Raw genomic sequence first — 25173 nt, forward strand, 5'->3', positions numbered from 1 at the left:
CCTAACTTTTAACATTTGTATCTTTTTTCTTTATCACTATCAGAAAGATACTTGTTAAAGTAGAGTTACCAGGTTGCTGTGGCTATGTCTAAATGCTGGCTAGACCTCTTATTGTGAATATTGAATTTTCTACGAAGCTAGAATAACTTTAGTAATTCGGTTTTTTTGTACGAGATTTGTCTGACCACTATTGAGTTGGTATAATTGTTTGCTTGAGTTTTTAAGTGCGAAATTGGTCTTGGAAATTTGTAATTTTTTGCCGTTATGTTGTTTTTCCGATAGAATTTTACCCTTAGCTTATTGGTACTGTATGGTATCAGATTTCGGCATAGCATTTACTTTCCTTTTATCCGAATCCATTTAATTCATATCACAGCGTTCTTTGAATTGGATTTTCTGCGGTATTTTGTACATGAATTTATTTTCATTTTCGGCCGCACCTTTCTAGACGATCCTTTCAATCGAAAAATCAGATTTTCCTTCCTTTTTGCTCGGTTTTGGAGATTGTCAGGACATTTCTATCTTTTTACCTAGAATTTCCAGAGGAACAAGATGTCCTTAGAGAAATTTATTCGTTTGGCCGATAACTTGGTTGAGTTTGAGGCTGCACTAAACGGCAATGAGTTACCTGTGACGTCGATTTGTCTGATAGAGACCCATAGGGACGAGGCTAAGTCCCTTTGGTCTCGATTGAAGCTGACATATGAGAAATGCCTCGCCGATATGGCTATTGAGAAGTCGGATGGTGGCGGAGCCGCTCAGGATCTTGAGTCAGTCAAGGAGAAATACAAAAATTCTTACTGCACGTACTGTCGCTGTGTTTCCAAACTGACCGAATCCATTCAGACAGTTTCAAGTTCGAATATGGATTCCAGTCAAAGTTTCAATTTGCCTCCAATCGAATTGAACGTTTTCCAAGGTGACTTCAAATCCTGGCCGACTTTTCGGGACATATTCACTGCGATTTGTGTGAGGAACCCCAGATTAAGCCCAGTTGAGAAACTGTTTCATTTGTCCCAGAAGACGAAAGGTGAAGCACATGAAATTGTGGCTAAAAGTCCCCTTACGAATGAGGGTTTCCAAACAGCTTGGAAGAATCTATGTGCACGTTATGACAATAAACGGGTTCTGATCAATGAACAATTGAAGACACTCTTCAGTCTTTCTGCCATCCATACGGAATCAGCGAATTCACTCAAGCAGTTGCAAAGGGATATCAACTCCTGTATATCCACTCTAGGAAGTCATGAGATCGATACGGAAAGTTGGAATCCAATTTTTATCTTCCTATGCTCGAATTGTCTCCCCGATTCCACTTTGACGCTTTGGGAGCAGACCCTAAGCGATAAGACCAGCATTCCAAAGTGGTCTGATTTTGATGATTTCCTGACCAATCGCCATAGGACGCTTGAGTCAGTTTCCGAAATCAAAGGTTCTAAGGAGCCGAACTCTTCTAATCATAAATCCAAGGGACATAACAACTTTAAGGCCAAGTCTGACAAGGTACGGGCGTTTCAGGCTCAGGTTAATCAGGCCACTTGTAAGCTTTGTCCAAAGGAAGTCCATGTCATTAGAAAATGTCCGAAATTTCTTAATATGAATCATGACAAGAGATTGGCTGAAATTAAGAAGCATAATTTGTGCTTGAACTGTTTCTCCGGCGCTCATGCTGTCAAGGAGTGCAAAAGTAAGCACTCTTGCTACAAATGTAGCAAACGCCATAATACTTTGCTGCATAGGGAAACTGAACAACGGAAGGGTCCTGATTCGGTGTCATTTGGTACCAACCAGTCACCAAGAGGTGATGCCCTTCCTCCTCCCGTTGTACCCCAGCCTTCTACATCCAATTTACAGTCCACTAATACTGCAAACAGTGTCGTCCAGACATGTTTTGCATCCAATTCTAAAGGCGTCTTGTTAGGGACGGCTATGATAAGAATAATTCTTTCGGGTGTAGTCTACAGAGCTCGTGCACTTCTTGATTCTGGATCCGAGGGCACTTTCATTTCAGAAAAACTTTCTAATTTGCTCAAACTTCCGACCAAGCGCATTTCTGCTACTATTTCCGGGCTGAATAATTCTATTTCAGCGGCAGTGCAGAAGGAATGTAGGTTTGTTATAGGTTCAGAGATGAATAAAGATTTTGAGCTTGTTGTCTCTGCACTTGTAGTTCCACATCTATCCAACAATCTTCCTTCCGGCACGATAGATATACGATCTTTATCTGATCTACCACCCCTCCCACTAGCTGATCCCAGATTTTTTGAGAGCGCTAAGGTCGACCTTCTTCTTGGAGCAGATGTTTTCCCTTCAGTCATGTTGTCCAGAAATCAGCACAATATCTGCGGTTCGCTCATGGCCCAGGAGACTGTCTTTGGCTGGATCCTTACCGGGCCCATTTCTCCAAGAATGCTTTCATCCTTCTCTACCCAGGTCTCATTTTTTTGTGAAATTTCCTTAGATAAGGAGATTTCAAGGTTTTGGGAGGTGGAGAATGTTCCACAGAAACGGTTTCCGTCACAAGACGACAGATTTTGTGAGGCGTTGTATCGGAAAACAACTCTAAGGAATGATGAAGGACGATACGTGGTTTCGTTACCATTCAAAGTCACATATCCAGATGGCATATGCCTTGGTCATTCCAGATCTAACGCAATGGCTCAGTTCTTTCGTAATGAAGCGCGTCTACTGCGACACGCCGAGTTGAAGAAGGAATATGATAACACATTGTTGGAGTATCTCACACTAAATCATATGGTCCATGTCGAAACTCCTGGTTCCTCAGTTCCAGGAACGTCTTACTTTTTACCCCATCATGCGGTAATAAAACCAGAAAGAACAACTACTAAAGTTCGGGTAGTGTTCAATGCATCCTCTCCTTCATCCAACGGCGTAAGCTTGAACGATATCCTTTATACAGGTCCTGTATTACAAAACGACCTAACCGTTCTAATCCTCAAGTGGCGTTTTTATAGATTTGTCCTCAATGGAGATATACAAAAGATGTACAGACAAATCCTTGTCAATCCATCTCATACTCCATTTCAACGTATATTGTTTCGAAAATGCCAGAATGATCCATTTAGAGAATTTGAATTGAAGACTGTCACGTTTGGACTAAATTGCGCCCCATACTTAGCCATCCGCACCATGGTCCAATTGGCGGATGACGTTCATAACCAATATCCTTTGGCTAGTCGCATACTAAAGGAATGTATGTATGTGGATGATGCATTAGTAGGTGCCCACTCTATTCAAATGGCAATTGATACTAGAGATGAATTGATCCAAGCCCTCAATTCAGCAGGGTTTGAGATGCGCAAATGGATTTCCAATGTCAAATGTATACTAGAGGGACTCCCCTCCGATCATCTGTTATGTGGGGATTTATTGGAATTTGAAGATCGCAGCTCTGCCAAGACACTGGGCATCCATTGGAACGCCCACTCTGATGAATTTTTCTTTGCTACTACTCAATTTCCAACCGATTGTTCCTATACAAAAAGAGAAGTCCTTTCTCAGATATCCAAATTGTTCGATCCAGCTGGCTGGTTGTCACCCATCATCATAATTGCTAAGATTATAATGCAAAGAATATGGATGGACCACGTTGAATGGGATGAAATAATTTCTTCAGAACCTCTATCCATGTGGAAGGCGTTTCAGTCCAAGTACTCCCGAATAGGTCATATTAAAATTCCAAGATGGGTAGACTATTCCCCTGGTGGCACCATTGAATTTCATGGGTTTTCAGATGCCTCAGAAAAGGCTTATGCTGCGGCTATTTATGTTCGTGTCATTTATCCAAATTCAATATCAGCCCATTTGATAAGTTCCAAGACCAAAGTGGCCCCACTAAAAACCCTATCGATTCCAAGGTTAGAGCTTTGTGGAGCCACACTATTGGCTGAGATGGTCGACAACTTAATCCCACAGTTTGATGTACAAAAGTTTTCCTTGTTTTGTTGGACGGACTCTACAATTGTCTTGTCGTGGCTGGCAAAACCTCCTTGTTGTTGGAACACGTTTGTGGCAAACAGGGTTTCAAAGATAACGCAAGTGGTGGACCCTTCCAAATGGTCACATGTGGATTCTGAAAGCAATCCAGCGGATTTAGCGAGCCGAGGTGCTTATCCGGACGATTTGATAAGCAATAAACTTTGGTGGAATGGACCGATGTGGTTATCGAAGTCATCGAAATATTGGCCTAAAAGTTTTATTGATACAGCCGAAGAAACAGATTTGGAGAAAAAGCCAATAAAAGTCCACTTTAGTTATTTCCAAAATTTTGAAGACATATTGGACCGATTCTCTTCCTTTTCAAGAGCTCTTCGAGTTGTTGCGTACATATACCGATTTTATTTCAACACTCATCCAAAATTTCGATCCAACTACCACCGACCCGACAAAATAATTACCAATTCTGAAATCCTTTATATCCGAAAAACTCTTGTATCCATCTGCCAAAAAGCCTTTTATCCGAACGAGTATATGGCGCTTAATTCCAAAAAGCCCATTTCATCCACGAGTTCACTTTTATCCTTAAATCCATTTATTGATGCAGAAGGGATTATGCGTATTTGTGGAAGATTAGAATTGTCTCCAATGCTATCCTACAATGAGAGACATCCAATTCTTCTTCCGTACAGCTGTCAATATTCACGACTTCTTATCCTCTTCATTCATCAGATCAGTTTACATGGTGGAAATCAACTTGTACTTCGTCTGGTAAGAACTCAATATTGGATTCCTAAGGTGCAAAACCTTATCAAAACTACTATCAACCGCTGTAAAACTTGTATTATTTACAAGAAAAAATGCCAACAACAATTAATGGCCGCGTTGCCTCCTGAACGCTGCGAAGTTTCTCGCCCTTTTACTCATACAGGACTTGATTTCGCCGGCCCTTTTGAGATGAAAAGTTACGCAGGGAGGTTCTGCCGAATGTCTAAAGCTTACGTCTGTGTATTCGTCTGTTTTTCCACTAAGGCGATACATTTGGAGACGACCTCTGATTTATCCACATCATGTTTCCTTGCTGCCTTTAGTCGCTTTATATCCCGACGAGGTTGTCCACTTCATATACATTCCGATAATGGGACAACTTTTGTCGGTGCATCCAAAATAATTGCAAAGGAATTTATCCAGACATCCCAGAAAGCGGTAACTGCGAACTATTCACATCAGAATTTGACCTGGCATTTTATTCCGCCCGGAGCGCCCCATATGGGAGGACTATGGGAAGCGGGGGTCAAAAGCTTCAAGCAACACTTCAAGAAAACTATTGGTCTCCAAAAATTTACTTTTGAAGAATTCCAGACATTATTATCCAAAATAGAAGCATGCCTTAATTCCAGGCCAATCTCTCCCAATTCGCAAAGTCCATCAGATTTGACAGCATTGACACCGGGTCATTTCCTAATTGGATCCCCTATATTGGCTCCTCTAGAACCAGAAGTTAGCCAAACACCCATTTCCATCCAGAATCGTTGGCAACGAATAAAAACTCTTCATCAACACTTCTGTTCCAGATGGAAAAACGAATATCTTAAGGAATTGCAAAAGCGTACAAAGTGGAAAAAACCTGAAGAGAATTTGAAGGAAGAAATGCTTGTTGTTGTCAAGGAAGAAAACCTACCCCCTAATAGCTGGCGACTCGGCAGAATTATCAAAGTTCACCGTGGTGACGATAAACGTGTTAGAGTTGCTGAAGTACTAACACAAAGGGGCACAATTACAAGGCCAATCACGAAACTTGTCGTGATTTCGGATGAATCCTCTTAAACTCTACTGAAATTTATCCAAATCCCTTTCCTAGTCCTCTTTATTCGTATTTTAAGTTATTTTTCCTGTGAATCCCAATTTCTAAATATTTTTTCCTTTACAGCAAGATGAATTCCCTCGCAAAGCCCAAGCAACATATGAACTTCGTTTGCAGATTATGCCGGAAACCCCACGGACTTCGAAACTGCAGAAAGTTCAACAACATGAATATCTCGGAAAGACTTGAAGCTGTTAAGAAATATGGGTACTGTCCTAATTGCCTAGCCCACTCCCATTCCCAAGGATCGTGCTTTACAAGGACTGGCTGCATGCATTGTCATGAAAAGCACCATTCCCTTCTACACGTAAATCCTCGACTACGTAAGGGAATGTCATTTTTTTCTGCAAAAAAGAGTCAGCATAAATTAGCTCATCAATCATCAGTTGGAAATCGATCAAAGAAGTCCACACCATCGGAAACAATAACTAATAAAGAGGCCCACTCCACGCAAACTGATAGTTCTGCTTCCACATCATTGTGCGCTATCCTTCATCAAAATGCAGCAACATTGCTCCCTACGGCACTTGTAAAAATTGAAACAAAAGAAGGAAAACGCCTGGCACGTTGTTTGCTAGACACGGCTTCCCGAATGAGCTGGGTTTCAAAAAAGTTCGTTGACAAATTAAATTTGACGACCTTGGAAATGGATGGAGAAAGAATTTGTCCAGTTATTTTATGGTCATGTGTCGATCCAAACTTCAAAATCCAGACCACGCTGAAAGTCAACAATCGCATCAATACAATTACTCCTAAGAAGTCCCTTTCTGAATCCATCCAATCCCATTTCCAGAACTTAATTCTGGCAGACAGGAAATTCTATAAATCATCATCCATAGACCTGATAATAGGGGTCGATGTTTATTCCCGCATCATCTTAGATGGGATATTTGTTAAAGCAGGTCTACCTACCGCACAAAATACCTCATTTGGAATTATCTTGTATGGTACTTTTACTACTTAGATATTAGAGAAATTTGCTGCATAATGAATTTTTATGTGAATCTTATTGAATTGAATATTGAATAATTTTATCAACTTGAGTATAATGTATAATGAAGTCAAATAGTTATCAAAATTTTGAATTCCTTTCATTCTCTAAGAAAGATTAATAGAATTAGTTACTTCTAAACTAAACTTACAAAAAAAAAAAAAAACATATTTAAGCATTTGCAATATGGATTCATTCCTTTTCGTTGCAGTAATACTGCAAGGCGGGCAGAATGTTTACGTCAAAGCCGTAAATATGATCCCAATTGGGAATCTAAAAATCCCCAAATTTTTCTCACTTAGATTATAGTGTAAATACGTCTTTAGTTGCAAGAAAGTATCTGATTACTTTCTTGCCTTTTTTTTGTTCGCCTGCCCCACGAAACGGCCATATTGCGATTGCAATTTCCGCAAATCTGCCTATTCCTTTTTTACCTGCACAACAGTCCACACCGTACTGGTAAGATCTCATCCATAAGAAAATAAATCCACATCTTGGTTCCATATTTGTAATTCCGTGTGTTTTATTTTCTTGTTCTTGTTTTCTATTTCGTTGGGATCTTTAATAATTGAGTTGCAAACCAATCGAAATTTGGATTCTATTGGTTTGCCTTGGCTCAAGAGCGATTCTTTTTTTGATCCAGGTCGTATTTGCTCCAGCTTACTCCTAAGCAATTTCCAATTCAGCGATTTAGCCTGAACATTATCAAAATTCGTGCTTTGTTAGGAAAGTTCAACGCGCGCTTCTTCCATTTTATGACGAAACTTATTTTTTGGCTCAATGCGTGCGTAAATAAGCAGAATGGATTTTGGAGTGAAGATCAGCCACTCCATAGTTATTGTAGTTAAGAACCATATCACACACAAACTAGTAACATACACAAAATCAGAGTTGCACTAATTACTGATTTTGACAGATAGTGCACTCAATATTTTGTTGTTGGGCAACTGCCACTACCTGTAAATGGCGCATTGAAAGACAACATTGAAGCATTTATTCGCGAGATACCGCGAATAAATTTTTTGTTTTTTGACAAACTTTCTTATGCAGATGCGATTTTTCCCTTGAACATTCCATTAAGGGACAGGGGCAAACTTCTCACATATCAATAAATGCTGCCCGATTCAAGTTTTTTTAAGCTTAATGATAAGGGCCTCCTTTTTATAGCCAACTTTGTACTTATAGGGTAGGTGTAGTGTATTATACAGTTGGCACCGCCCGACTTTTGCCTTTCTGAAAATGTTGGGGGTTAGCTCTGGAGGAAAGTGGATGGTTTAATCACTGGAGTCGTGGAAAATATTTCTCGGAGTAGAAATATTTTCCTCGCAAGGTGAGTTTGGGGAGAATAGGAAAAAAAATGAAAACACAGGTGGGTTAGAAATTGGGAATTTACAATTATCTCTTTATTGGATGGAAAAGAAAGCTCTGAATTGGAGATTGAACGAAACTCTTACCAGGAAGAACAGCAGTGGTTGAAGCCCAGATAATAAGTAAGTTTGAAATAGGAAAAAGAAAAGGAAAAGGCCGACGGAGTACACAAGGCTGCTGAAAGCGAGACATCTTTAGTACAAAGAGAGACACACACACACACACATATAAAGTATGAGGTATGTGGGTGTATGCAAATGCAAATAGCTGCGAAACTTAGAAAGTAGATTAGGGGGACCAGGTAGGAACAAGGTTTGGCATTAACATTACCGGCCCCCTTGCAGTACACCTGCAATAAAAAAAAAGGAAAAATGCAACTGTGTGTACTCGCACCAGCTTACAATTACTCGCACGGAATATAATTGAAAACTCTATGAAAACGGACGTTATGAATCTAATTACTCTAGTTATGAATTTAATTACTCTAGTAAGGAAAGGAAATGTTGACATAATAGTTGTATAGCTCCGTAGAATAGCCAAAGGATCACTCCATCATCAGGATCCAGCTGGTACATGGAAAAGGCAAGCTTGTCAGTAGTGGACATCCTTCTATGAATCAAACCGCTCAATGGACCTGTTTAAAAGATAGAGCTTGTGCTTCGCTAGTAAAGTAAAAATCAACAGTGCATTTCATAACTCTTTTATTCAGTTTGGATTAAATTCATTGATACCGAAGAATAATGAGAACGCTGTAGTGCGCTCAGTGCGAACAGACACCATAGATCACCCAACCAAAAATAGTACTTTGTGCCGTAGGCAAACCATTCTGGGCGTATACACCCTCTGCGATGACCCTGGGATAAAGATCGACACCGATTACAATATCCACCGGGGCCGATTTGAAAAATTTCGAATCCGCAAAGAATAAGTGGGGGAAATGTCTTTTAAATGATTCCGGAAGCGATTCAGCTGGCGTCACCGTTGAAATGCGGGTACTCACACGAAATGTGCCTTCAATGGTTACCGTTTCGTCGAATCTGGAGGTCAGGCGAAGTGGGCATATGGTCTCCTCTTTCAGGCTCAATGTCGTGAGCGCCAACGAATCTACCAATCTCTTGGAGATCCTGCTCACCGGAGACCCCGAGTCGAGAAGGCACCGGGCTGTGGATCGTTCAGACTTGCCTTTTACCTTAACGAGCACCGTAGGAAGCAACACAATGCTGTTCTGTCGAAGAATAGCCGAAAGAGATGTCCTCTGCTTAGAAGACGGTGATGGCGAAAAATCCCTCGGTGGGCACGAATCCTTTGACTTCCGCTCAGGAGTGTTGGGACGCGATTGCTTCCGATCGCTCTTAAGAAGGGCATCCCGTAGTTTCGGATCGACGTGGAGGAGGGTATGATGGCTCTTTTTGCAGTGGTGACACCGGTGACTGCTAGAGCAGGATACCACCAAGTGGTCATGAGCCAGACAGTTGAAGCAGTAACTATGCCTTCGAACTGCTTCCAAACGATCTGCCATTTTCATTTCCAAAAACCTTTGGCAAGATCGTAGGGCATGAGACCGGTGACAGATACGGCAATCGTATTTTTCCTTCTTGTAGGGAACCGCGGATGACTTCCTTTGTGTCTCTTTGGTATACTTGGGCATGATAATCTATGGTGGCAAAACAAACAATAGGGAAGTGATGGGAAAGAATAGAAAATCTGTGTTTAATTCGGAGAGGAAATGACGACAAGCTTGGTAATGGGTCGCGTAATGGTGCCCTTCTGAGTCACCACGTCAGCAACCCGAACTCTGCGATCAGTGCCGAAATACGTCTTGCAAACTCTGCCTAGACGCCAAACATTTGGTGGAAGGTTGTCATCTTGAATAACGACTAGTGTGTTCTCTTCTATATTCTTTTCTGAACTTTGCCATTTAACTCGCTTTTGTAGTTCTCGTAAATATTCGTTCTTCCATCGAACGCAAAAACTCTGATGAATAGCCTTAAGTCTCTGCCATCGGTTCAAAATCGATACAGGACTCTCCTCAATGCGTGGATCGATCGGAGCAAGAATGGGAGTACCAATCAAGAAATGACCTGGAGTTAAGGCAGCGAAATCGTTAGGATCACTGGATATAGGAGACAACGGGCGCGAATTGAGGCATGCTTCAATTCTCGACAGGATTGTCGAGAACTCTTCAAATGTAAATTTGAAGGAACCAGCAAATTTTCGAAAATGGGACTTAAAACTCTTTACTCCCGCTTCCCAGAGTCCTCCCATATGAGGAGCTCCAGGCGGGATGAAATGCCAACTCAAAGACTGGTGCGCATAGTTCGACTCAGTTCCAGCACGAGCAGCATGAATAAATTCTCTCTCTAAGATCCTGGAAGCTCCGACGAAAGTTGTACCGTTATCGGAATATAGATGCAACGGACAACCCCGCCGAGAAACAAAACGATGGAAAGCCGCTAAGAACGTGGGAGTGGACAAATCGGACGTCGCCTCTAAGTGTATCGCCTTTGTGGAGAAGCACACGAAAACGCAGACGTAGCCTTTCGTAATACGACAGGCCCGCCCACTGTAACTCTTTATGTCGAAAGGACCCGCGAAATCCAAACCCGTTCGAGTGAATGGACGAGTGAACTCGGTGCGCTCTGGCGGCAAAGCCGCCATGAGCTGCTGCTGACAACGCCTCTTGTAGAGAATGCAAGGCTTGCACTTATTGATGGTCGTTTTGATTAAATTCTTGACCTTCGGGATCCAGTACTGTGATCTGACCATACGAAGTACAAGCTGATTCCCACCGTGGATAGTAAGTTGGTGGATGAACTTCACGAGCAGCCTGGAATATTGACAACCGTAGGGCATTATTATCGGGTGTCTCTCATTGTACGGAAGGCCGACTGACGATTCCAGCCGGCCACATGAACGAATTAGCCCCTCAGCGTCCAGGAACGGGTTTAAGTTCAGAATAGAACTTGATTTCGAAATTTGCTCTTGTGACGACAAACACTTGTACTCATTTGGAAAACACGCTTTTTGACACACTCGAATCAATCCATCTCTAACCAGTACAAGCTCAGAACTTGTGATCAAAGTGGACTGCTTTGAAAAGCTGGAACGAAATCTTGGATGAGTACGATAGAAGAATCGATACACATAAGCCAGTACACGTAGCGCTCGTGGATAGGAAGAAAAACGTTCAAGAACGTCCTGGTAGTCCTGAAAGTAAGTATGATGAACCTTTATGGCTTTACGCTCCAAATCTATCTCGGGAATAGTGGATTGAACAGAATTAGGCCAACACTCAGGGGAGTCGCGGAGCCACTCAGGTCCCGACCACCACAACTCATTTGCGACGATATCCTGAGGCAGGAGACCTCGGCTAGCGAGGTCGGCAGGATTCGTCTCTGAAGGAACATGACCGAACTTGGAGGGGTCAACCACTTGAACTATACTTGAAATTCGGTTTGCAACAAATGTTGCCCAACAACACGGAGGTTTCGAAAGCCAGGAAAGGACAATAGTGGAGTCTGTCCAACAGAAAAGAGAATACTTGGGAATGTTAAGTGTCGGAAGTAATGTATCTAACATCTCTGCCAATAGAACAGCCCCACAAAGCTCTAACCTCGGAATGGACAATGTCTTAACAGGAGCCACTCTTGTCTTTGAATAGACCAAATGTGTGGAGACCGAAGTAGTTGTAGCTATTCGCACATACAAAGCTGCTGCGTATGCCCTTTCTGAAGCATCACAGAAGCCATGGAATTGAATATCGGCGGAAGGAACATAATGAAGCCACCTCGGAATTCGAACTTCATTTATAGCCGAATAACACGTCTGAAACTCTTTCCACTTTGCAAGTGTGCCAGGGGTAACGACCTCGTCCCAGCCCGTACCCTCTGACCATATCCTCTGCATAAGAATCTTTGCTACCACAATACATGGCGATAGCCAACCAGCAGGATCGAAAAGCTTTGAAATCTGGGAAAGGAGTTCTCTTTTAGTATCTCTGGATGAATCTGGGAATGGCTTTGTAGTGAAATAGAACGAATCGGATCGAGCATTCCAACGAATTCCTAGCATTTTTGCTGTGCTACTGTCGTCGAAGTCCAAAAAATCTTCACACAGCAAATGATCGGAAGGAAGACCTGCTAGAATATCCTTTGAATTTGCTGTCCATTTTCTCAGGAGGAAGCCGGCCGAAGCCAAAGCGGATATCAACTGCTCCTTAGACTGCATTGCCTTCTGCAGCGAATGTGCACCCACTAGGGCATCATCCACGTACATAGAACTGCGAAGTATTTCACTGGCAATAGGATGACTGGATCGAACGTCATCAGCAAGTTGGAAAAGAGTGCGAATAGCTAAGTATGGAGCACAATTCACACCGAAAGTGACAGTCTTCAACTCGAAATCTTGAACGTCGTCACTTGGATCTCTTCGAAATAGAACTCTTTGGAACGGTGTGTGATTGGGATGAACTCTAATCTGCCGGTACATCTTTTGAATGTCGGCATTGAACACATACCGAAAGAATCGCCACTTGAGAATCAACACAGTCAGATCACTCTGCAACACAGGACCTGTATGCAAAGTGTCATTAAGACTCACGCCATTAGAGGAAGGTGAAGAAGCATTGAAAACCACCCGAACTTTGGTGGTAGTGCTCTCTGGTTTTATAACCGCATGGTGCGGCAGGTAGTAATGAGACGCACTTCCCATAGAACTAGAAGTCTCAACTTGACACATGTGGCTTAAATTCGCGTACTCTTGGATAACGGAATCATACTCATCCTTGAACGCAAGATTGCGAAGGAGGCGGACTTCATTTCTCAAAAATTGGGCCATAGCACTTGTCCGTGAATTACCTAGAGATATACTCTTGGGAAAATCTCTTTTGAACGGAAGATGAACAACGTACCTTCCATCTTCATCCCTCTTAGTAGTTGAAACGAACAATTCCTCACAAAATCTATCAGCTGCTGACACAAAGTTCTTCCTTGGAAGATTCTCCACCTCCCAAAATCTCGAAATCTCTTTGTCCAAAGAGATTTCACAAAAGTTGGAAATAATTCTGGAATATGGAGATGGAGATTGGATCGGAATGGGGCCAGTCAAAATCCATCCAAAGATGGTATTTTGGCCCATCAAGGAACCACAAATATCATGCTTCACGCCGGACCGCATGATGGAAGGAAGGAAGTCACCACCAATCAGAATATCAATACTGGAACTCCTGTGAAATAGTGGATCTGCCAGCTCGAATTGGGGCAGCTGAGAGAAGATGGAGGGGGGTATTGAATGAGATGGAAGGGCACCAGATAAATTAGTAATAACGAAGGCCTTAACCGAAATTTGAGCATCTGCATATCTCGAACATAGAAGCAGAGTACATTCCTTTCGAACGGAAGCAGCCATGGAATCATTCAGACCAGAAATCTGAGCATTGACTTTTCTATATGGGAGCTGCAATCTATTGAAAAGTCTCTCTGAAATGAATGTACCCTGCGACCCAGAATCCAAAAGCACTCGTGCCTGGTACGTAACACCCAAGTGCAACACATCAACCAAAGCAGTCCCCAGCAAAACGCCACGAGAACTGGAAGAGAAATAGGTTTGAACGACTCCCGTACCAGAACTAGTGGACTGTATAGGACTAGGAGCGAAAGGTGAGGAGTTTGCATTCAAACCTGAATTTGTATTTGCCGGAGTCTGCACTCTTGAGTTACTGGCCTCTGGATTAGCGGAACTCTCATGAAGCAAAGTATTATGCTTCCTCTGGCACTGGAAACAAGTGTTCTTGCTTGTACAATTTCGAACGTGATGAGTTTTAGAAAAACAGTTCAAACACAGACCTTGCTTCCTTATCTCGGACTTTCTCTGATTAATGTCCATTGCTATGAACTTAGGACACTTCCTAATCACATGGAACTCTCTTGGACATAAAGGACATTGTGGACCCGAAACTCTCACTTGGAATGAATTAATATTTCTCGAACTCTTAGTATTCGTGCTATTGGATTTTGAATCTTGATCCCTTGCATTGGGATTGGCACGCATTTCAGAAACGGACTCCAGTGTCCGGTATCTATTCGTAAGAAAGGAGTCAAGGTCAGACCACTTAGGAATTGCAGTCTTATCTGCGAGACCCTGCTCCCATAAGGTAAGTGTGGACTCTGGAAGACGATTCGAACAGAGAAATACGAATAGAGGGTCCCAACCTCTGACATCAATGTCATACAACTCTAGGGCCGAGATACAAGAAGTAAGGTCGCGCTGCAACTGTTTAAGTGCACTGGCGGACTCTTTGGAAATGGAAGGAAGATTGAACAAAACCTTTAGCTGCCCGTTAACAAGGATTCGTCTATTCTCATAACGAGCGCATAGATTTTTCCATGCCAAATGGAAACCATCATTCGTCAAAGGGCTCCTCTGAACAATGTCACGAGCCTCGCCTCGCGTTTTTTGCGTCAAGTGAAACAGACGCTCGACAAAACTAAGTCTGGAATTCTTTATGTACACTGCCGTAAACATGTCTCTGAAAGTAGGCCAGGACATGTAATCACCGTGGAAAACCTCTGTATCACATGGCGGGAGATGAAAGGAATAATCAGTCCTTCCCGTAGAAGACGGAGTGTCTTGAAATTCTGGATGACCTTCGGAAACAGGTGGATTTGCGACAAGACGTTGGCTTGGAGAAATCTTAGTTGCCGGCAACTGAAACTCCTCCGCGAGCTGTGACAATGTCGCCAAGCAGTTGCAGTAAGTCACATAAGAACTCTTAAACTTGGCTCGGAAGGTCTCCAGCTCGGATGCATTTACGGAATCGTCTGCACCGCCCTCGTCTTCGTCTTGCTCACTATCACGATCAGCCATGAATGTATCGAAAGTGGACTTAATGTCGCTCCATAATGACTTCAGCTCTGTCATGTGTATATTAATTAAGTGAATCGATGAGAGCGGAAGCGTATTATCACCTATATCAGCATTGAATGCGACAAGGCGATCAGCTAAGCGAATGAACGACTCTAAAGACATATTCGAACTTGAAAGAAAAAAGTAGAATTAGCTCTGAACCAGACGCACTTAGCTCTCTTAAATAGGTTAGGGAAAAAACCTATCTAAATGAACAGTAAATCCGAAAAAATGGAACTGGTATCGAAAAAAAACGTTGAAAATGACGTAGGCGTATGCGTAATATTTCCGGAAAACAGAAGAATGAACAGTTGCGCCGGTTGAAATAAGTTCGAAATGCCTCTATAGTATTGAAACTCTTAAAATCAGCAGAGGAAAAAAAATTCTCTTGAAAATTATGAAAATTCGAACTTTTTGGATCCAAAAGTCGACCTTGGCTCACTGTAGGGTGCAAATACGATTTTTGCTTTACACGAACACCAAACGAAAACAGTCTCGTGAAGAAAATCAGAAAAAAATTTACTTTTCGAAAAAATCAAAGTTTTGTACCAAAAGTCGACTATGACCGGCTGTAGGGTGCACTATATATATCTCTGACCGATCAGGGTATCACACAAATGCATATATATGCCAATGGAACCAAAATATAAGGTATGTCTCAAACGCCCCGAGTCGCGACCACACAAACGGAATGACTGTAGGGTGCACGGCAAACAAAGAGTATATAAGAGCGAATGAACAAATTCAAAGCAACACAGAAGTCTCTTATTCTCTTCGCAGTAGCAATGTCACCCGCAACGAAACTCAAGAGAAGCGAATAACAAGAAATGTTTGTATGTACGTTCAGTTGTGTGTATATATGGATGTATGTATATTGGATGTTAGTTATGGAGATCAACGTTGGTTAGTTCTAAAAAAAAAAAAAACAATAACAACAATCACTGTGCTTGTAGGAAAGGCTGTGGAAGTGCGAGAACTATTAACAACGACGAAATAATGCTATGGGCGACTGCAGCATATGAAAGAGGGCAAAGATCACTTTCAATGCACCACGATTGAAAAAGAAAAGAAACCAAAGGAACACACTGCCGCGACACCGATTGAAATATAAAATCTTATGTTATTTTTTTGCAAATTAATGGCAATTCTTATAGAGGCAAAGCACACTGTTACTTAAATTTCTCTATGGAATTTAATGAAATTCACTTCCACCAAATTTTAAGAAAATTAATAACCGAATAGTTGGAAAAAAAATTTTTTCAGTACGGTTTTTGAAAAATTTTATTTCGAAGCACTGTTTAGGAAATGTCGAAATGCCGTCGGCAAAACACAACTGAAGCACAATGAATATTTGGAAAAAAGCACTATTGTTTTCACTTTTTATGGAATAGAACAAAGCACAAACTCACCTTTTTTTCTATGATGACGATGATGATATGTATGTTGGATGAAATGGTGATGAAGGGATGATTTCCAGTAATAGATCCGGTTCGAAGGACCACAATGAAAATGTTGGGGGTTAGCTCTGGAGGAAAGTGGATGGTTTAATCACTGGAGTCGTGGAAAATATTTCTCGGAGTAGAAATATTTTCCTCGCAAGGTGAGTTTGGGGAGAATAGGAAAAAAAATGAAAACACAGGTGGGTTAGAAATTGGGAATTTACAATTATCTCTTTATTGGATGGAAAAGAAAGCTCTGAATTGGAGATTGAACGAAACTCTTACCAGGAAGAACAGCAGTGGTTGAAGCCCAGATAATAAGTAAGTTTGAAATAGGAAAAAGAAAAGGAAAAGGCCGACGGAGTACACAAGGCTGCTGAAAGCGAGACATCTTTAGTACAAAGAGAGACACACACACACACACATATAAAGTATGAGGTATGTGGGTGTATGCAAATGCAAATAGCTGCGAAACTTAGAAAGTAGATTAGGGGGACCAGGTAGGAACAAGGTTTGGCATTAACACTTTCTTTAATTGTTTTTTCATAGAAAACCTATATAATACGTATTAATGATTTTTCACTGAACTTTTCATAATAGTTATGAACAAAAAGTTATGAAAGTTATCAGATTTATGACGAAAAATTCTCTCTATGTAGAGGGAATATAAGCTTCAGAATTTTACACTAAAAACAATTTGTTGTTATCACGAAAACAAAGTACCAAATATTTATTTTTTATGGTAGAAAACTTCTTAGGTTATATCTCAGAAATCTTTGCAGAGTAAGCTTTGAAGTTTTGATTCATTGTTAACGTAATAATCACAATTTGCTTCAAGATTCGATTCTTTTACTGTTTAATTCCCAATTGTTGGTGAATTTCTTCGTTGATTTTTTTTTTTTGTAATATTTCTATTCTATTTGATATCTGTATTTTTAGATTTGTTATAGCAGCTGATGTGTTTTTACCGTGTTTTTTTTTTTTTGGTTTTACAATACATTCATAGACATGCCGATTGTGGTTAACCTCGATTAAAGAACATAACAAAAACGTGTAAACTGGTTTCTTGATAGAAATATGCTACTCATTTTTTCTAATCTAAACATCGAACAGGCTCGAATAAAGCTTTGTTGTTTGTTTGTGTGTCAACATTTGGCAAACAATCTGAAGCATATTCTATTCTAAACCTTTGTTTTTACGGAAATGTTGTCAAGTAGCTCGCTATTTTTGGTTATCCGTTATTCAAACTTTAGAATTTGTGTCCAATTGAGTAGTCAAATTAAATTTTATGTGGATGAAAATAATTAGAAGGATTTTTGTATATAGCTACACGCAAAAAATAATTCGTTTCACATAAATGAAATTTTCGCCAAGTAAACTACTTTTGTGAAAATCAGTAGACTTTATTTGAACTAGCTGAACCCGGCCCGCTCCGCTGCACCTTCTTTTACTTTATATGGAAGAAAATTATCCTTTGAATATTAATTTTCGGCAATTAAAGAGCTTTTAGTGAATTGCCATGCTACGAAAATGGTATAAAACAATATGACTGCCTTTATGTAAATCCATATGATCTTAATTGGTCTATGAATTCGCTCGGAGGGTTAAGGCCATTCTTAAAAGACCCAGGGTGGTGGTTGGTAGGTTAAGGGTGTAGTGTGAAACCCAAAAACGTGGTCCCGAAAGTGAGTATCAATTTCGTGCTCTACTCCCAAATACTATTCATTTGAGCCCTATATTGCAATGGTCGGTAAATACATATGTCAGATTTAGAGGTGTTTTGAGGGGTGGGGTGAGACTTAACCCTGAAAAATATATCAGCATCGAGATCTACTCTCAAATACCATTTATTTAAACCTCATATTGCCATTGGTTTAAGGGGAGTTTATGGGATGAAGCGTCCCCAAACACTTGGCTCCAACAATTGGTTATGAAATTAGTTTTCCAATCTCAAATACTTTTCATATAAGGCACATATTACCATGGTCGGTAAATGTGTACTCTTTGAGGAAGTGGCGGTGCCCTAAATACATGGTCACACATTTGGATTTCAGATTCGTATTCTACTCCCAAGCCCTTATATGGAAAAGAATATTGGTCCCGAAAGAGGGTATATATTTTGCACTCTACTCCCCAATATTTGTCATTTGGTAACCAGAAGCTCTTAGCCCTAAAAATTATCAGCATCGTGAAGTAGTCTCAAATATCATTTATTTGAACCCCACATTGCCATTGGTCTAAAAGTTGGATAGCACATTCGTTTTCTAAAAGCTATCAAAAGCGAGCTCCTCTTTAAGACCCAAATTGTCATGGTGAGAAAATACGTCATATTTGGGGGTTGTTATGGTGGTGGGACGTCCCCTAGACTGTTGGTCCCGAATGTTGATATCAGATTCACGGTCTACTCCCAAATACCTTTCATTCTTTTCCATAGTGGGCAAACATGTTCGGTTTGGGGGATGGGCGCCCTCTCAGTGACTTGGCTTTACAAATATATATCAGATTTGTGTTCTACTCTAAAAAACATCTTATTTGAGCCTCAAATTGCAATGGTCAGCAAATACTTCCTATTTGAGTGGTGTTATGGGGGTGGGGTGGCCCCATAGACACTTTTCCCGAATATTGATATCAGATTCCTAGTAGGTTTGGGGGTGGGCGCCCCCATAGGTACCCCATCCGAAATTTGGATATTAAATTTTTGTTTGTAGGTCACTATAAGAGAGCTCACAAAATTTCTCTTAAATCACATCACCCATCTCCGAGATCTGGCGTTTCTGAAAATTAGGGTAAGGGGGAGGGTCCGCCCCCCCTTCAGATATCAAAAAATGTAGTAACCTATTTTCACCACGGGATCATTATGCACTATATATATCAGCTATATCAATTTAAAGACCTATTGAGACCATACTTGACATAGTTGGAAGTCGTAGCAGAACACTGTATGCAAAATTTCAGCCAAATCGGACAAAGATTGAGTCTTTTAAGGACTCAAGAAGTCAAATCCGGAGATCGGTATATGGGAGCTATATCCAAATCTGAACCGATATGGCCCATTTACATTATCCAAAGACCTTCATCAATAAGAAGTATCTGTGCAAAATTTCAAGTTAGCTAGCTAGCTTTACGCGTTCGACCGCTATCGTGATTTCCACAGACGGACGGACGGACATCGCTAGATCGAATCGAAATGCATAGATATCAAGAATATACAAACTTTATGGGGTCACAGATCAATATTTCGAGGTGTTAAAAACGGAATGACTAGATGATTATGACTCCATCGTATGGTGTTGGGTATAAAAATCACTTGAGCTAATTAATTTTAAGGACTTTTTAACACATTTCAGTCCGCTTAATTCCCTTTAATCCCTTTATTAAAATTCAAATTTATGGCAAAAAGTCACAATTAAAATATATCAACTCCGCTTAATTGTTATTATTATGTATTAATGAATGTTACAATTTAACTTCGTGCACTAATTTCTAACTAGCTTCACAGCATCTATTCCTGATTATTTTTATAATTCCAGATTTTTTGATTACAAAGTCTGTAACTTATTGAAGTTGTAAAGTTCAACAAACTTCGGATAATTTAAACGTATTTCATATTGTATTTTGCAGTTTTCAATTATGTGGATTCGACTGTAATAGAAATGTGAGCGTGAGTGATTTTCCACTCACACTCACGGGAAAAAAATGTTACCCGTGCACGAATTTCTTATGTCGCTCAAATTCACGCACGCTCACGAGTCAAAAACTTTTCTCACGCACGACTCACGAAAAAATCACGACGCAGAGACAATCAGGAATCACGATTAAAAAAATATTTTTCCTGGAAACGAATAATAATTTTTTTCGAAGCATCTCAAATCATAACGCATTTGAACGTTCGAATAAAATAATTTATAAAATGTATTACCCCTGCATAACCACTTAAACAGAGTATTCTGTTCAGCTTTCGGAATAGTTGCGAAATATCATAATTTTTTTAAACATAATTACATGAAATTTGTTCGTCGTCGGACGTCCGTCCATCTGTCGAAATCACGATGACGGTCGAACACGTAAAGCAAGCCGCTTTGCACAGGTATTTAATATTAATGTAGGTAGTTGGGGATTGCAAATGGGCCATATCCGTTCAGATTTAGATATAGCTCCCATATAAACCGATCTCCCGATTTGACTTCAAGAGACCCTGGAATCCGCAATTTTTGTCCGATTTGACTGAAATTGTTCATGAAGTGTTCTGTAAAGACTTCCAATAACTATGTTAATTACGGTCCGAATCGGTTTATAACCTGATATAGCTACCATATAAACCGATCTTCCGATTTGACTTCCTGAAGCCGCAATTATTGTGCAATTGAGCTGAAATTTTGCACATAGTACGGGTTTAATCGGTCTATAACCTAATATCGCTCTCATATTTTAGCACAATCCACGGTAGTGGGTTTCCAAGATTCATCCTGGCCGAACTAAGCACGCTTTTATTTGATCTATTTTCAATTTAAAAACAAACTTTTATCCTGATTTAACGCTAGATGAGAAAGGAAAATTTATTTCTTTAGTTTTATGTGTACTTTTAAAAACTTAATTCGTTCTGTCCAATAATTTAATTTTTAGTCACGGAAAGAATTGAAACAGTTTAAATCGGCTTGTCGCCAAAAGCACGCTAACTTCTTCTATTTTGATTTTTGCTCGTCTAGAGGGCTGCAATTCATATGCGATTAGACTGAAATTTGCATTTTGAATCGGTCCATAACCAAATAAAGGGGAATTATGGGGGAAATTATCGTTAACTCAAGGAACTTGCGATCATGATGAAGGGTACATACATAGGATTCAGCCTATATGCAAAAAAATGAAATATCTTCAAATCTGATTTGTTGGAGAAGTACTATAGAAATAGTGGCCATCGTAGCGTAGAAGTTAGCATTGTCGCTTATGACACTTAATGCCTGGGATCGATCCTGGCGATAATATTCGAAAAGGTTTTCAGCGGTGACATTTGTGGGGTAGTATGTCAAAGAGGTGTCGCTCTACGGCACTCCGTTCAGACTCGGCTATAAAAAAGGGGTTCCCTATCATTGAGTTTAAACTTGAATCGGGTAGCACTCATTGGTATGGGAAGGGTTTGTTTCGTTTACTGCAAAAGAAACTTGTTATCTTTGCTTTGTTTATCGCATTGAGCGTATTGAGTCGTACACTCAAACATCTCATTTTTTTTATTGAGTAATGATCAGTCAGACAGCATTCAGTAAGAACACATTCGTGTACGTTATAAACTCGAAAAGTGATAATTTTTCAAATTTCACTTTTGGGAGAGAAAATTGCTGGTGATTGTGCAATCACCAGACTGCAGACAACTAGAATTTATACTGCACTTAGATTGCTTGATAATATTTTGTGCGCTAAAAAACTATCCACCCTAAAGTACATATTTATATGCGTGAAAACAAAACAAAACAACAATTTATAGCCTATTTTTCGCTTTGGATTCGTTTGAAAATATAGCGCTTTAATTTTTATTGTGTATTCTAGAATCCAAATAAACCCCGAAAGTGTTTGAACTACATGTTCTCATTAATTTGACTTCTTTATTCTTTTGATAGGGCATAATCCGTTTTAAGTTTAAAAGAAACCGTGAAGAAATGTCAGGAATAAAAGGTAGTTTTGTATTCGGTACAAAATCTTGCATCAATTTTTTCTTAGAGAGCATGCATCCTTACGAAATAAAAATTTAATTCATCCAAAAATTTTCGCCAAACGATCAGCTGACATAAAATTTTTTTGAAATTACATTGGATTGAATTTACGATTTTCAAACTTGTTTGAATTTACGACTGTTCACATACAAATTCAAATGGAATGGGTAAAATATGTAAAATTGAATTATTTCAAGTTGTACTTTATGATGTGAGATAAAAATGATGTGAGATAAAAAGAAAAAATAATGCATTTTGTCAGAGAAAAAATGTACACTGATATTTGTTAAATTCACATAGGCAGATTTTAATGATGTTCATGGGTCTTACTCACTATATGTTATCTCAAAGTACTTAACCTTCTATTAGTGAATCCTGGCTTACGAGAAAAAAAAATTTACTCATGGAAGAGACATGCGCACATTTCCAATACTATTTAACGCGCTTTTACCTGATGTTTGATAATGAAAAAAACTGTTTGAAAAAAACAGGAAGTAAGAAATAAGAATGCCAATTCGCATTCGACTATACCTCCAAGGAACAGTGGAAATCCTTCTATCATATCATTGCGTCCTCTGCGATTTGAGTTTTGACTCAATGGTAAGGTACCTCCTTTTAATAGCCAAGTGTGGGGATATAAATAAAAATGTTGTTGTTGTTGTAGCTACATTTGCATGTGGAACTGGCCTTCTCGTCAGGCTCCTGTAGGCGAGCAAGCTCTTTCCGGCCGAAGTACCGATTGCCGCGGGAACATTGTGGCAATTGGTTATTTAAAGGCGCCAATAACTCGCCTTGTCATATCGAGCATTATAGAGTGGTGACGGGCGGCGACTCTCCGCTCGATACCGCTGATTGTCCGCGCATGCCGTTGCAACTGATCCGTATGGAGCAAGTAATCCGTATGTAGCTCGAATCTGAGCTTCCCGTAACAGCGATGGACACCACACAGAGTGGACCTCAAAACTCCAGCCTGTGTGGTGCTCACAGCTATCCCGGGAATAAATTTTTAATTTTTACGATTACGATTAAAAAATTGAATTTTTAATTTCTCCATTCTTCATAGTCAGAGTTGCAGGCGTATGTTTTTTAATACAAGTTTTGTCGAGTTAAGAAAATAAGTAGGAGAATTAAATTATTTTTGGCTGTGGCCAAATATACCTTATATACCTGTATGTATGTATGAAATGATCGTTTGGAATCGTGTGTTTTTGGTTGGCTTAGTAGTTAGCCCTGTGGTAAATACAAGGCTAACTAATGGTTTGTACTATTGCACATATTTGTGCCAGCACATTAGTCCATGGGTTTGGAAATATTACGCACACTAGCACATGTGCCCAACGCTGGTTTATAGAGTATACAATACGCTCCATGTAAAAGCCTATGTGAAAATCCCTCTTGATACTTTTTCGTATTAATTTTTAGATACAACAATGGACATAGCAATTGCAAACCAAATTTACTCTAATTAATTTACTACATTAGAAACTCGCAAATATTCCTATTTCCATTTTCCAATTGTTTCTTAGTAAAGGTCAATATGGGGATCAAATGCCTTAATTGGGTAAAGAGAGGGAGTCATGGTGACCAAAGGGTTCATTTCCACACAGTGTAGATATTGACGTCGGAAGTTTTCCCCATCTTGTGTTAGCATCATGTTGCGCCCCCAGTGGATGGAGAACTTTTGTGTAGGCCATAAGTCGACAAACGAGTAGCCATTCTTGTATAGATAAGCTTTTGTTCATCGAAACACGAAACATTCATGAATGACTGTATTAGACACATACAATATTGTTGATTTTTTGGCTTTATGCATAAATTATAATTTAATTAAATTCGGAAACACTTGCGTCATATTCAGGCGCAGTAGACCAAAATCGATGGATGGAAAGAACGAAAATGAAAAAATTCAGAATACTTTCGTTGTTAAATACATGTCGGCGATGATGACATCGAATGTGAAAAAGCTTGCAGTCTTCTCTTCACATATTTTCACGTTTTGTGTTAAATTCCGCCCCTTTTACTGCTTACTACTAGTCTAACTATTAGCTCTGTTCTGAAAACGTTTTGCATTTGAAAATGTAAAGCTTAAAATGATGACGAGCATGCAATGAAATATTTGGACTTGAAACAATGCAACTTAGTTGTATTTTTTTTTCCGCGAAGCTGCGTTCTTTGTGCTGACTACTAAAAAATTTCTAAGATACTTGACGGGTGGTTTTTTTATATAGTGATTACTGAATCTTTGTGCTATAATAACAAAAAAAATATTAGAAATACATATTCACGTATTGATTTCTTATGAAGTTCATAATGTGAATACACCATTAAAAACACATATGCTTGATGGCGTCATGGCGTTTTATATCGATTTAGCGATGTTGCACGTCTATCGAAAGCCCCCTAACTTTTGATGTAGTATGGCTAGCTATTCGAAATTTCACACGAATACTTATTTTTGATGTAGATCGCTTTGGATAGTAAATGGTAATTGATGCTGTATATAGTGATCCTATATTTCCCTATGTTCCACAAAGGTATAGGATATCAAAAGGTCGACTTTGTCCGACCTTTTGCTAGGCGACAAACTTGGATGAGCGTTATGGCAAACAGAAGCCACTTCAAATTTGACTGATAACAATGATAAAGTTAATTAGAGCGCTGAAGTAATAATATCGTTGTGTTGTAATAAATGCAAATGAAAAAGGGTTGTTGACATATGCATTCATTTATATATTTGTAAAGTTTTGATATAAATGTGGTACATTTTTTCAAAGTCCAATCAGCTTACCCTGAAATTATCAAAACATATTGATAAAAATCAATCTCTGTACTTTCTTGCTGGCAACTCATATGCTGGGAAGTTATTTGTAAGCTTTATTTAATCATGATTGATGGTAAAGTTCCTTTATGCTTGTATATTTCCACATAATGCTGTAGTAATTCGTT

The 25173-nt window shown here is 39.7% G+C and overlaps 1 protein-coding gene across 3 annotated transcripts in view; it reads left to right on the forward strand.

Moving 5' to 3' along the window:
• The window catches only part of LOC106081361 (23 kDa integral membrane protein), a 58385-nt gene that overhangs the window by 22420 nt on the left and 10792 nt on the right, over positions 1 to 25173 (forward strand). Inside the window, exon 1 of one of the 3 annotated variants that reach the window (XM_013243257.2) lies at positions 24527 to 24711. The exons of the other annotated variants lie outside the window; for them this stretch is intronic. Coding sequence (XP_013098711.1) covers positions 24709 to 24711 — 3 coding nt within the window. The 5' untranslated portion in view covers positions 24527 to 24708. Of the gene's footprint in view, positions 1 to 24526; positions 24712 to 25173 lie in introns of those variants that run through there. 3 annotated transcript variants of the gene reach the window in all.

This window comes from Stomoxys calcitrans, chromosome 5, assembly GCF_963082655.1.
Source record: "Stomoxys calcitrans chromosome 5, idStoCalc2.1, whole genome shotgun sequence".
Lineage (NCBI taxonomy): Eukaryota > Metazoa > Arthropoda > Insecta > Diptera > Muscidae > Stomoxys > Stomoxys calcitrans.